The sequence below is a fragment of the Solanum tuberosum genome, unplaced genomic scaffold (genome assembly GCF_000226075.1).
Source record: "Solanum tuberosum cultivar DM 1-3 516 R44 unplaced genomic scaffold, SolTub_3.0 scf00436, whole genome shotgun sequence".
Classification (NCBI taxonomy): domain Eukaryota; kingdom Viridiplantae; phylum Streptophyta; class Magnoliopsida; order Solanales; family Solanaceae; genus Solanum; species Solanum tuberosum.
The window spans coordinates 6,759-20,546 of record NW_006239373.1 but is presented as its reverse complement, the minus strand read 5'-3'; the positions used below and the strand labels follow the sequence as shown (position 1 = coordinate 20,546).

The window sequence follows — 13,788 nt, the reverse complement described above, 5'->3', positions numbered from 1 at the left end:
TTCAAGATTCTTGAAAAGAATGCCAAAGCCAAGTTTATTCTTATTTGTGGCCTTGGACCAGATGAGTATTGCCGAATATCTAGTTGTTTAACTTCAAAACAAATTTGGAATACTCTCATGGACGCACACGAAGAAACAAGATCAGAACATACTGATGATGGAAAGGTAGATGAGATCGCTTTCATGGCTATTGGAGATTCAGACGTGGAAGAAGAAGAAGCAAAATCTGAGGTAAGTATCCTTGACTTGAAAGAAAAAATGCATCTTTTGTCTAAAAGAGAACTAATTAGCATGGTAAGTAGCTTATTTGATGATTTTGAAGAATTAACCTGTGAAAGAGATCAATTATTTAAAGATTTTGCAGATAAAAAATTTGAGTGCATGGATCTCAAAAACTACAAAACTGTAATTGAAGAAGAAAATTGTTCTCTAAAGAAACAGGTTAATAAACTTGAGTCATCAAAGTTGAATTTGAAATCTGAAATTCTTAAGTTGTCCATTATTGAAAAAGGAAAGATAAATGATACTGGGAAGAAATTAGAACATGATTTAAAAGAATGAAAAAATGATTTTTTTCTGTGAAAAAGATAAAGTGAAAAAACTGAACCTAGAAATTTTGAGGTTAAAAATGGATCTTGAAAAGTCTAATAGATGGACGAATTCCTCCAAAATTGTTAAGAAATTGAGTGATAGGGTGCACAATGAGAAGGCATGTATAGGATTCCATAAAGAAAATATTATCTCTGAAGATTTGTGCTATATTTGTGGTAAAATTGGTCATCCAACTACTGAGTTTTCAGTTGCTAATGATTTTAGAAAAAGAAATACTAAATTTGCAAATGGAAACAGATTTATACCTGTTGGCAGAAACAGGTCTACTAACCAGCTACCTAGATGGGCGAGAAGCAATCTGATTCACCCTTTTGATCATAAGAAAGGACCTAAGCTTGTCTGGGTTCCTAAGACTAACCCTTAAGCTATTTTGCAGGTGAAGCTGAAAGGAAGCAAGTGATTTAATTCATTGATATTGCTTGCTTAAGAGATATCAATGAAGTCAAACAAAAGTTCCTTTCGCTCACTTCTGAAAAAGGGGAAATGTGTCATTTAAAAAAAAGTAAAAAAAAGTGGAGCTAATACATATGTAAGGGGGAAGAAAAAAAAAATGAGGATTACAGTGAAACTGATGAAAATGCATTGAAACACGTTGTACCACATGTTTCATTTGTTGAACAGACGAAGGGCATATTGATAGGGGAAACAATGAATCTTGAAACTGATTTATCCACAAAGTATGTGGTTGCTGGATCACGTTGTTCTTTGTCAAACAACAATTGATTGTGACACTAAGTAGGGAGCATTATGAAAAGATTAAGTTAGACTTGAGGATGATTAAGATTGCATGAACTCCCCTCAATGATTGGCTAGAATAATTGTTCTCCTTAATTTTATGAGCTAAAATGTTATTCAATTCAATCTTACACATTTATTTGTGTGTCCCAATTTCAGATCCTTGGCTTGTTTTAACCTAATTTTGTATTAGATTGTGCAGAGAAACGGTGAAACAAGCAACAATGATCACTAAATTGCTCTTATCAGGTATGCTATATATTGATGGAGGTTAATATTGTATAAAGTGAAACAATTGAGCACTCAAGTTTCATGTATTAATTGTTCTAATACAGAATAAAATAATCGGCAAAGCTCAAGAGTCTTATTCTTCCAAATTGTTCTCTCTCACTTAGCCCTCTTGATTATTTTTTCAAGTTTAAATCAGATATTCACCAAAGTACATCTTTTGATATTTGTGATGATGTCCTCTTCAAATTGCTCTTAACTTAGTACATATATAATTCTCATTTGAGGAGGGAAATCTAGTTCCTCATTTTCAATTCATGAGGAAGAACCAACTCCAGAAACACATCTTTTTTCTATTTCACCTTGAACTCCCATCTAGAAATCATAAGTGTCAAGAGGATGCCATTATTAGAGAAGATCTTAGAGCTAGCATGAAAAACAAAATGACATGATTCCCATAGTGATTTTTGAGGAATACTCAATTTCAATGATGGACTTTTCAAATGAAAAAAAAAAAAGAAAAAAAAGAAAAAGAAAAAAGAGGTTATTCAATAGATGAACCATGTTGATCTACATGCCTCACGAGGAAAATTGATACTCCAAAGAAAAGGTTGAAGTAATATTCTCACTGATAAAATTACTGAATTGGAGGCTACTCATGCAGCTTATGAGAAAAAATGAATGTCCTTCGGATAAGAATTTAAGCTCTATAGGCTATTCTTCATGAAGAAAAGGATGAAAATGCTGAAATTATTCGTTGGTTGACACAATTATTGCCACTTTTCCATTCTTCTCTTCACTTTTCAATGTTAGTGTCTCTAGCTTTATTCTACTCATGTCCAGTGTTTATTTTTTGATTAGTGCTCAATAGTTTTTACTTCATTCGGTATGACTTCGATCTTATATAGTACATTATCTGGCAGTTTAATAGAATGATTATCTATTGCTTTAATGACTCTTGTTCTTGCTCTCTATAATACATTATTATGTTGCATGAAGTCGTTATCTGATTGTTTTGGTGATCGCCAGTGACCATGAATGGTTTAACTGATCAATCTAGCTCGTATATTATAGGATTTACATAGCATTTCAATGATGCCAAAAGGAGGAAGATAAGAGTTGTGCAGTGTTTATAATCCATTGACTAACTTGTTTCATGTTAGTATTTCATGTTTCAGTGTCTACAGATAAAATTGTTTGAATGCACAAAGAAAAGAGGTTTGTCATCATCAAAAAGGGGGAATTTACTAGGTTGTGCAGACTAACACTTTTAAATAATTAAAAATTACATATATGAATTGACATTGAAGTTAAGTAATTTAACTCTCGTATTTATATAAGATGCATAAAGCAAGTACTATTAAATACTTCTCCACATATGCGTTTCTTTCAAATCAAGTATCTCAACCTTATTGGTTAAAAATTAAAGTTAGAATATTTATTGCTTAATTTCATGGTTAAATTAAGGGATAAGGAATTAGTATCCCGACTATGATCGAAATCTCAGAGACACGTCTAAATTTAATTAGGGTTCTATTACCCTCTAAATTAATTTAAAATAGATAAATACACCACAAATGTTGATATGGCATAGAGAGTGTGCACACTCTCTTGAAGGCAAGTGATGAGTGCACAAATTGGACACGTGTCATTTTTTTATGAGTAACTTTATAATTAGTTAATATACATATTTATTATATTAACACTTATATATATTTATAATTATTTTTATTTCTTTCGTTGTAAAGTTATATAGGATTTACTTTAAAAACATATATAAAAAATATTTGTGATTCTCTCATTGAATGTTACATATATATATATATATATATATATATATATTGCATTCATTTTTATATAATTTGAATAATGCTAAATATAATGTGTACTGCCAAATATTTTATCAAGTATTATTGAAAAATGCATCAAACTATTTATTCTTTCGTATTCATATTTCAAAATGTGCTGAACTCTTGTACTCTCTTCGAATTGGAGATGCTATTTTATATTGACTTTTGTGTTTAGTTATTAAACTTCGGTTAAGTTTGAATAAGTACGTCATTGAAAATTTATTGTTAGGTGAAATAACGATAATTACGTGTTTAATAGATTATCTCTTTGTCAATTTGTTGGGTACACCTACTTTTAGTATGTTTAGTTTCTCTTAGGTCTAGTTTTGATCTCTAACTTCTCCTCTGTCATATATTAGTTACTTTCTTTGTCCCTAATTACTTGTTCACTTTTGACTTGACGCACCTATTAAAAAAATAATGATTAACACATTAAGTTTTCCATTTTACCCTTATTGATTATGAAAGTGGATGAACTAAAAATTTAAGATTTTCAAGAAGTTATGCATTTTTCAAAATTAATTAATTGAGGGTATAACGGGTAAAAACAATTTGTCCTTTCTGATTTGTCAAAATAATGAACAATTAAAAAGGAAAATTGGACAAGTAATTAGGGATATAGGGAGTATACAATTTAACATTACTAAAAATATCATTCTAACATATTATTCCGTCCAATAATAGTTTTCTACTATAATTAAAAATAGTAGTCCAACAATACTTGATCAGCTTAGAAAATCAAGAGATAATTTACCTTTTTGTCTCTATTTTACCCTTGCTATTAAATACTACTCCATCCGTCCCTTTTTATATGTCACCTTTTAACTTTGCACTTCATTAAGAAATGATGTAACTTACCCTTCTATCCTTATTTAATTTTTTTGGAACTCAAGTTTTCAATCAATGAATATGAATTAATTTATTTTGATTAATTAGTTTAACCAATGAACATGAATCATTTAATTAGTTTTTCTAAGTTGGTCAAATATATGTTTTTCAATGTTAATAACTCACAAGGGTAAAAGAGGAACAATATGCTAATTTATGTATTAATTTTATGAAATGACAAGTATTATGAACCAACTATTTATAGAAAGAAATGATATATAAAATGGGACAGAGAGAGTATTTATGATCTAACACAATTCTCAGAGAATTAAATTTATTAAAGTCAAAGGATAAAATAATAATATTACTCTTATTATTTATTGTTTCTTATGGGTATGTCAAGTCAATAGTACACAACTATTATTGGACAGATGAAGTACTTGTCAAATTTTACGAAATTGAGATAGAAGTAATTAATTCTTTCATTTTTCCTTTAAGTAATTGTTTTTAAGGTACGCAATATTAACTACATTGTATAAAAATTATAAATTTGAAGAGTTTAAATAAGCAATTATTGATTGATGTTATGATTGTTCAATTATAACTAAGATTAATTTAACTTTATTTATAAGGAGAGATAAATGTTAATCTGAAAACAGCCCTTTCTATTTATGATTTTTCAAGAACATGTAGAAGAAAAACGTGATGACAAGTATGAAATATGAAACAAGTATTTTACCAAAAAAAATAAAAATATATGAAACAAGTAATTTACTTAATAGGTCCAAAGAGAGAGATTCAAAAAATGATTGAAATCTTTATAACTTTGTTCAATAAGTGCACTCTATCTTCTTTTTTTCCCCTTATGATTCTCCCCTAATTTTCTGTTTATTTTTTCCAAAATCATAAAAGAATTAATTTTGTGGCGGACAAAATAAGAATTGTATAATTTGAAAAGAAGAGAAGTTCGAAGGAAGGAGGAAACTTTTTTCAATTTTATTTTTCATCCGATATACGGTATTCACTTTATACGAAGCTCGATTAAGTGAGAGTTGCGTCGCATAGGAGGGAACTTTTTATAATGTTGTATTAGTTTTAAGTAATATCATGTTTGATAGTTGATTAAAATATAATTTGCTTATTTATAAAATTAATATATGTTTGAATTATATTTAAAAATTTGTATTAACTAATTAATAAGTATAAGTTACGAGTAAATTTATATATTATTTTGTGCTTGAGGGAATAAGAAATAACTAATACTCATACATGAATATGTAATAATAGTATATAAATCACTAAACCTTGCATAAAATAATAAATTCCTTAGTAATTAATTCCTATATTATTAATATCATCATAACTTTAATCCGCTATCAAACAACTGCAAACTAAAAAAAAAAAAACTATCGTCATTGGATAAGATAGACACGTAGTCGTAGTACGTAGTCTCTCTTCTTTAGATTATTGCTAGACATATACCTCCTTAAGTCTATATTAATTCATAAATTATTCAAAATTCAAAAAAATTGTTAAATTTTATTTTAAATATATTTATTCTTCATGAGGTTCTTAACTAATTTATATTTTTTAGAAAAATAATTTAAAATAATCAAAATGATAAATAACAAAAAATAGTCTTTGATTTATGTCCTCAATTCACTTATATAATAGAGTATATACAATACAAAAATAAGAGGAAGTATTAGTTCCTTGAACAAAATATGGCAAGTCCTTTTACTTTCGTTCCTTTAACTATAACCTCACGTTTTTCCCGCCCAAATTTCCCGGCGAGAACCACCGCCATTAATACCTGCAGCGACACCGTTAAAATCGCCAACAACAGCAAAACATTTCTGATTTCACCATTGCCGGTAGCGTCTCTGAACTCGTTACGGTGCGATCCCGGGTACTTGATTCCAAATTATCCGGTGGGCGGTAATGGCGGTGATAGTGGATTTCAGTATCTGATCAACATTTTGGGTGCGAGAGTGTATGACGTGGCACACGAATCGCCATTACAGCTCGCGCCGAAGCTTTCACAGAAGCTCGGAGTTAATGTCTGGCTTAAACGAGAGGATCTTCAACCCGTACGTTTCTCTCCTGCGCGGGTTTGGCTGAATTAAAACGGTTCAAAATTGGTTGGGTTAGACCTCATTTGTTTGCACGTAATAACAATTTGAATTTGAATAGTTTAATTTAGACCTCAGCTCATTATGTATATTTTTAAAAAAATTGGTGATTTTAAAATGTGTGACAAAAAAGTTGCTTACATATTTTTCCAATTAGATCTTGGTTATTGCATTTCTCAAGTTAATTAAACACAAATAATCATTTTTTTAAAAATATCTTTCTAATGTTTTTTGATATAATATTTAATTACTTATTATTTTAAATTATATATCTATCAAGTTTAAAAGGAAAATAAATTATGCATATTCAGATGTTGATAGATAAACAGTGTTAATTATTCAGTATCAAGATATGAAAACAATATCTTAATTATTTAGATGTGTATTTTGATTAAAACGTCAAAACAAAATGGGGCCTTAGTAAATGAGTGTACTATTAACCTGCTCAAAAGTTATTGGGTTGGACTATAGATTAAAAATCGGGGAAAAATTTAACTTGTTCAATTCTTACTGAAGTTATATAGATTTTTCATAGATCAACTTGAATTAGATATCAGTCTAACTTTTAATGGGCAAAAATGACTTGAACTAATACTATAAATAGCCAAGTCAATAATCAGATAGCGATTATAATTTCATGAACTAATTTTATCGCGTAGCATGTACTATTTGGCAGGTCTCCTCATTTAATCTTAGAGGAGCATACAATATGATGGCAAAACTCTCAGAGGAGGAGCTGAAAAGAGGTGCCATTTGCTCATCAGCTGGGAATCATGCTCAAGGTGTTGCATTAGCTTCTCACAAACTTGGCTGCAATGCTATCATTGTCATGCCTGTTACTACACCAGAGATTAAGGTTAGAAGAATAAAATAATTTTGAACTCGAAATTTGTATATACAATTTAATTTTTCAAAGAAGAGGTTTATATTTATGTTGTTTGGACTCTTTGAAAATGATGTTCACTGCAGGTTACGAACATGAAACTTTGGTTTCATTTGGCTTCTTTACGGAGATAAGTTAATTTATAGATCTAAGATGTGAACAAAATTAGAAAAAAAAAAAAAGAAGATTCTCTAAGGTTAGTGTGCATGTTGGATCCTCTTAAAATATAATAAAGGAATGCTATTAAAATTAGGGCTCTTTTAACTTGGTCTCATTTGATCATATTTATGCCCTCCAATTGTAAGTGTACACAAGTAGACATTTAAATTTGTATAAAATTGAACAAGTAGATACATGAGTCCTAAATGGAATAATACATATAGGACACCACGTAGGGCGCAAATTGTCATGTGGGATGTGTGTATTAATTTATTCAATTTTATACAAATTTAAGTGTTTATTTGTGCATAGTCAAAGTTAGAGGACATAAATGTGAGTTGAGGTCGAGTTAAAGGGCATAATTATGTATTATGCCTTTTCTTTTTAAGATATTATATTATTATTTCAATAATTTTCGATACATCTCAAAAAGAATAATAAGAATTAGAATGAAATAAGAAATTTTGTTGAATTTTTCATTTATGAGTCAATGCGTTGAATCTGTTGTCTTATGGAGTAATTACTATGAATCGAACTTAGATAAAATACAAGGGCATAATACATAAATATGACCTCTAACTTGGCTTCACTATCATCTATGCCCTCCAACTTTGGATATGCACAAGTAGACGCTTAAACTTGTATAAAATTGAACAAATAGATGCACGCGTCCTACGTGGTATACTGGACACATTGGCTCATATGCCCTTATCTATTACCCCCTCATATTTTTCTATTCTAAACTCTGTTTTCTTCTTGTTCATTTTACCAAATGAGCAGTCGAAATCAGCTGAGAGGTTAGGTGGTAATGTTGTTCTTATGGGAGACGTGTATGATGAATCACAAGCATACGCCAAAAAGAGGGCTGAAGTGGAAGGTCGAACATTCATCCCTCCTTTCGATCATCCAGATGTCATTGCAGGGCAAGGTACTATAGGTATGGAGATCAATCGTCAACTGAAAGATAAAATTCACGCGATATTTGTACCTGTTGGTGGAGGGGGACTTATAGCTGGTATTGCTGCATATATGAAAAGAGTTGCCCCTGATGTAAAGATTATTGGAGTTGAACCATGTGATGCAAATGCAATGGCAATGTCATTACACTATGGTCACAGAGTCATACTGGACCAAGTTGGAAATTTTGCAGATGGCGTAGCTGTTAAAGTTGTTGGTGAAGAAACTTTCCGTCTCTGTAAGGAACTAATAGACGGGGTGGTCCTAGTTAATCGCGATGCTATATGTGTATCGATAAAGGTTTGCAGCCAATCTTTTGGATTTTATCTGTTTGATTTTTGCTATTAGTAGTGTTGAAAACCAAATCTTTCAATGCCTTTAGTTTATGCTCTATCAACTAGAATGACCATTGGAATTTTTGTTAATATCTCTCTTTAATGCGAGTTTCATACCTGAACTGTCGGGTGTTTGTTTTTACTACCTCAATTATCACCAACTATTTATCAAAACATGCCTCAAAATTAATGGGTTAGTTGTCACATGGATGGAATTCTATAGGCAAGTTAAGTTGTCACTCACCTTTTGATGATTGTATTCAAATACTTGGTCTACTCAGCCTTGAGGTGTGTTTTGACAAATAGTGGGTGATAAACTGATAATTTGGTAGGAAATGCAAACACTTGATAGTTCATAAATGGTGCTCGCAAACAAGTAATACTTCAGCCTTCAGATGTGTCTTTTACCATTCATCAAAATAATCTAGAAGTAATAGATAACTGGTTTCTTATCTGAATTTTAGTTTATTAGACATGACAAAAGCTTGCTATTTCTTTTTAATAGGACATGTTTGAAGAAAAAAGGAGCATATTAGAGCCTGCAGGGGCACTTGCACTTGCAGGAGCTGAAGCATACTGCAAGTACTATGGCCTCAAGGATGAAAATGTAGTAGCAATTACAAGTGGAGCCAATATGAACTTTGACAGACTAAGATTGATAAGCCAACTTGCAGATGCTGGTAGAAATTGCGAAGCTGTGCTAGCTACTTGTATGCCAGAAGAGCCCGGAAGCTTCAAACGGTTTTGTAAACAGGTCACATAGAGCACTCAATATGCTATTTTGATCACTAAATCTCTGTAGATGGTCATTCAACTAATAGTTATTATTTCCGAAAGTCACGTTCTTTGTTGAAGAAAATTAGAACCAAGAAGAAAGGTGACTTTTTGAGGCATAATAACTATTAGTTGAGTGATCATATAAGATATCAACCCGTGTCTCTGACAAATGTGAAAAGTCAACTTGGATCATAGATTGGACCAACGATGAAGTTTATTGAATTCAAGTACAGATATGATTCTAGAGATGAAAAGGCTCTAGTGCTTTACAGGCAAAGTTATTGATCTTTTAACGAGACGTTGGCTCATTTTAATAGACTTCACTTCTTTTCACAAGAATATATCTGTTTTGATCTGCAGGGTTGCTCATCAAACGAAATCGGAACTTGAAGCTCTGATAGAGAAGATGAGATCAGCAAAACTGCACACTGTTAATCTTACAGATAATGACTTGGTCAAAGATCACTCGAGACATTTGGTAACATCCTGAATTTCATCAAATCTTTGTTACTTGTATTGTTATTTTTTGAATCGCAGAAATATTTATATCAACAAATTTCAGAATTGGGATTCTCAATTAGTAGAAAGAATATCAATCAGTCAATCTCATTCCTAACTGTATTGAGTACATTAGCAAAGAACCATGATTTTTGTAAAATATGGAGTTTTCATTAGGTATCGATGGCTCATATGTTTTGATTTCTGTCTTTTTTTCCCACTTGCTATCAATTGTGCAGACAGGCGGTAGATCAAATCTTCACAATGAGCTTCTTTGTCGATTCACTTTCCCCAAGAAGGCTGGTGCTTTGTCAAAGACTATAGATGCTTTCAGTCTGCGTTGGAATATAAGTTTGATCCATTATCGCGCACAGGTACCATTTAGAACCTTTAAGTTCCATTCTAGTACAAGTATCTAGTCTTTCTACTATTACTTTTGAGTAATTTGATCTACTTTGAAAAGGGACATATTGGTGCAAATGTTTTAGTTGGCATACAAGTTCCACAGGACGAGTTTGATGAATTCCAAGATTGTGCTCGTAGACTCGGTTATAAGTATGTTCTGAAGACTATCAAATGATGCTTTCAAGCTTATAAATAATGATGTTGATGCCAAAATAAAGAAATGTGACCTTGGTACATATTACAAAACAATTATATATAAGCAAATTATTCATCATATATATGGTTTCTGTTTTTTTTTTCTTCAACTTATTATGTTTCTTACAAGTTAAGAACATTGTGAATAGCCTCAACAACATTTAGCAGGAACCAATCTGAACCATGATTTGCCAGTAAAGAAACTGATATAGGAAGATTATCTTGTATACCTAGAGGTATACTAACCTGGCAAAATCCAGATACTCCAGCAATTGACAAAAGACTAAAAGCTTTAGCACGAAATCCTTCCAACGTAGTCGTCTCAGTTTTTAGTTTTGGTGGAGGTCCAGGAACAGTTGGTATTGCAAGTATTCCACAATCCCCAAGTAGAGCACTAAGAGCTGCTAGAAGCTCAGTCTTCACAGTTCGGCACACGTCAATATCTTCATCTATGGTAGTTTTCAACGCGTCCTGCACGCGTTCTGCTATTCCAGGACCTAAACTAGGCTTGACATCACTAACCCATTCTCCATGATTCTCTTTGAATTCATATTTCTGAAGCAACCTCATTGCAGCTGAAAGAGCTCGCAATGAGGATGGAATGTAATCATTACTGCAAGTTTCAATAGTCATGAATTTCTTCAAACTCGGAACATTTTCCTCAATGTATTCACCTATACTCACATATTTAATCATTTGATCACTTCCATATAACTTCCTCACCGAATCAACCAGTATTCCAATCAATTGTTGATTACTCTTAGAATCCAGAAGCTTAAAACAATCTTCTGCTACTATAAATTTACTTAGACCTTTTGATTTGTGATCAGATTGAATCAATACTCTTCCAACTTGCTTTAAAATACGAGCATCCCTGGCAAACCATCCAACTGTATCAAAACTTTGTGCCATAGGTATAACTCCATCAATTGAAACAACTCCATGAGAAGGACGAATACCATAAATCCCACAATACGATGCAGGAACTCTAACGCTTCCACCAGTATCCGTTCCTAATGCGAAATCAACAATTTTTGCACCAACAGCAACTGCAGATCCACTTGAAGATCCTCCAGGTACTCTATCTGGTGCAACAGGATTAACAGGTGTACCGTAATGAAAATTTTCGCCATTGATGCTGTAAGCCATTTCATCCATTACGGTTTTACCGATACAAGTAGCACCAGATTTCAACAGAGATACTACAGTTGGTGCAGTAGATTTTGCTGCAGAATGAGTTTTGCCCCAATCTGGATTTCCAAAACCAGTAATTTGGCCTTCTAAATCAAATATGTCTTTCACAGCAAAAGTTAGACCATTGAGTTCGTCTGAATCAGAGTCAATTGGTTCTAATGTGAATCTTTTCATGAATGCTCCGCATGATTTCAATGACTCCATCTCCATCTCCATCTCCAGTTCCATTTCAATTTCACTGTTTAGGGTTCACACTAAAAATTTCATAACAATAGACAAAATGTCAATAGCACGTGTCTTATTACTATTGCCCATTCAAATTATCAAATACAACAAAAAGATAATGTTTGGTGTGAAATACAATGGATGGTTGAGCGCCCACTAACTATAGTGTAGGCAGGAGCGGACCTAGTGCTTCCGTTATGGATTTTGCCGAATTCAATAATTTTAATATAAATTTATTAAATATGTATAAATTATTAACATATTTTATTTGTCTATTTTTAATTGTCATGTTGTGTTTTTAAAAGTCAATTTAACTAATTTTTAAAGTAAAATTAGATTACATTGATTTGATATTTTAAATTAAAAAAATTAAGATATTCAAAAATTATACGAAAAGTACTAAAAATTGCATTTTTTCCGCATATCAATATGATGAAAAAATATATCATAAAATGTTAGTCAAAGTACTTATCGTTTGACTCTAAAAAAAAACCATGACAATTAAAAGTGGATAAAGATAGTAAAACATAATAAATTAGAGGAACTAAAATCTTAATTTCATAAATTTTAAATTTTAATTACGCCTCCAAGAATAGGTCCACCATTGCTATCAAGGATATGGAATTTTCCTAACAAAGACTACCTACATCCACTTGATGTAAATTTACTCTTTGTTATATTATTTGTCTTCATTCATGTCTAAGATGGAAGAACTTGGAAATTGAAGGATAACTTTATTTAGGTTCCCCTATTAAGTCTCAATACTATTGTACTAGATAGGATAAAGCATTAAAAAAAATCATTGATATATGGGATAATTGAACCAACTCATCTACCACTCATTTTTTGCTAATAGATAAAAACAAAAATTATTATTTAATTTTCATTCGATATTCAATATATCTTGCAATACTACTAAATTTTAATTCGCATAAAAAAAATCTACATTAATATGATGTTTTGTATCCACTTATTTCAGTACACGTTTTAGTGTCAAGAGTATTTAGAGCCAAGTAAGTCTATTGACTGTGATTTATTGTCCTAGCGCCTGCAGATTGTCCTATTTGTTTGAACATCTCAAAAATACTCAGATTATCTTGTATGGTGTTATATTGTTCTCACCGATACTCAGATTATCTTGTATGGTGTTATATTGTTCTCACTGAACCGTTTTGATTTTCTTTCACATTTGGATTTTTTTGGGTTTAGATCTATTTTTGTAGCACGTTTTTTATTTATTTTTTAAATCACAAAAAGTGTGAAAGATTGGTCCTGATATTAAATAAAGAGAAGCTAAAAAATTAAATAAAAATCGTTTTTCCTAAAAAAAAAAAAATACCAAAAAACGTGAAAGATTGATCCTGAAACTAATAGGGTGTTTGGATTGACTTAAAAACCTACTTTTAAGTCAGTTTTTTACTTCTACAAGTGTTTGACAAATATAAAAAAAAATAAATTAAAATAAGTAAAAAAAAATGGCTTAAAATAAGTTAGGAAGTATTTGGCTAGGTAAAAAATGACTTTAAATAAGTCAAAAATTAAAAGTAGGTCTCCTCCTACTGTTTATTTTTTGACTTAAAAGTTATTTCAGTTTGACTTAAAAGCTATTATTTTTTTTAAGTCAATCCAAATGGACTCTAAATAAAGAGAAGCTAAAAAAAAAATTTTAAAAAATGTTCACAATGGGGATTCAAACCTTGGACACAAGGGTCAAATTAAGAGGAGATCTACACTACACCATAGCTTGCTTCTTGTTCATGAAGAGGTTCAAAAGT

The 13,788-nt window shown here is 31.2% G+C and overlaps 2 protein-coding genes across 2 annotated transcripts; one reads left to right on the top strand and one right to left on the bottom strand.

Moving 5' to 3' along the window:
- Window positions 1-5,977: 5,977 nt before the first annotated feature.
- On the top strand, window positions 5,978-10,667 carry LOC102594300 (threonine dehydratase biosynthetic, chloroplastic-like). Its single transcript, XM_006363630.2, has 8 exons — window positions 5,978-6,343; window positions 7,062-7,241; window positions 8,208-8,684; window positions 9,225-9,473; window positions 9,692-9,768; window positions 9,857-9,974; window positions 10,234-10,368; window positions 10,458-10,667. Exons 1-8 carry the CDS (start codon window positions 5,978-5,980, stop codon window positions 10,572-10,574), a joined length of 1,719 nt encoding a protein of 572 aa, XP_006363692.1. The 3' UTR covers window positions 10,575-10,667.
- LOC102584904 (amidase 1) lies at window positions 10,658-12,182 on the bottom strand. The gene is made up of 2 exons (XM_015303552.1): window positions 10,705-12,182; window positions 10,658-10,673 (listed from the first exon to the last, which is right to left on the bottom strand). Exon 1 carries the CDS (start codon window positions 12,014-12,016, stop codon window positions 10,718-10,720), a length of 1,299 nt encoding a protein of 432 aa, XP_015159038.1. The 5' UTR covers window positions 12,017-12,182; the 3' UTR covers window positions 10,658-10,673; window positions 10,705-10,717.
- Between the last annotated feature and the right edge of the window lie 1,606 nt (window positions 12,183-13,788).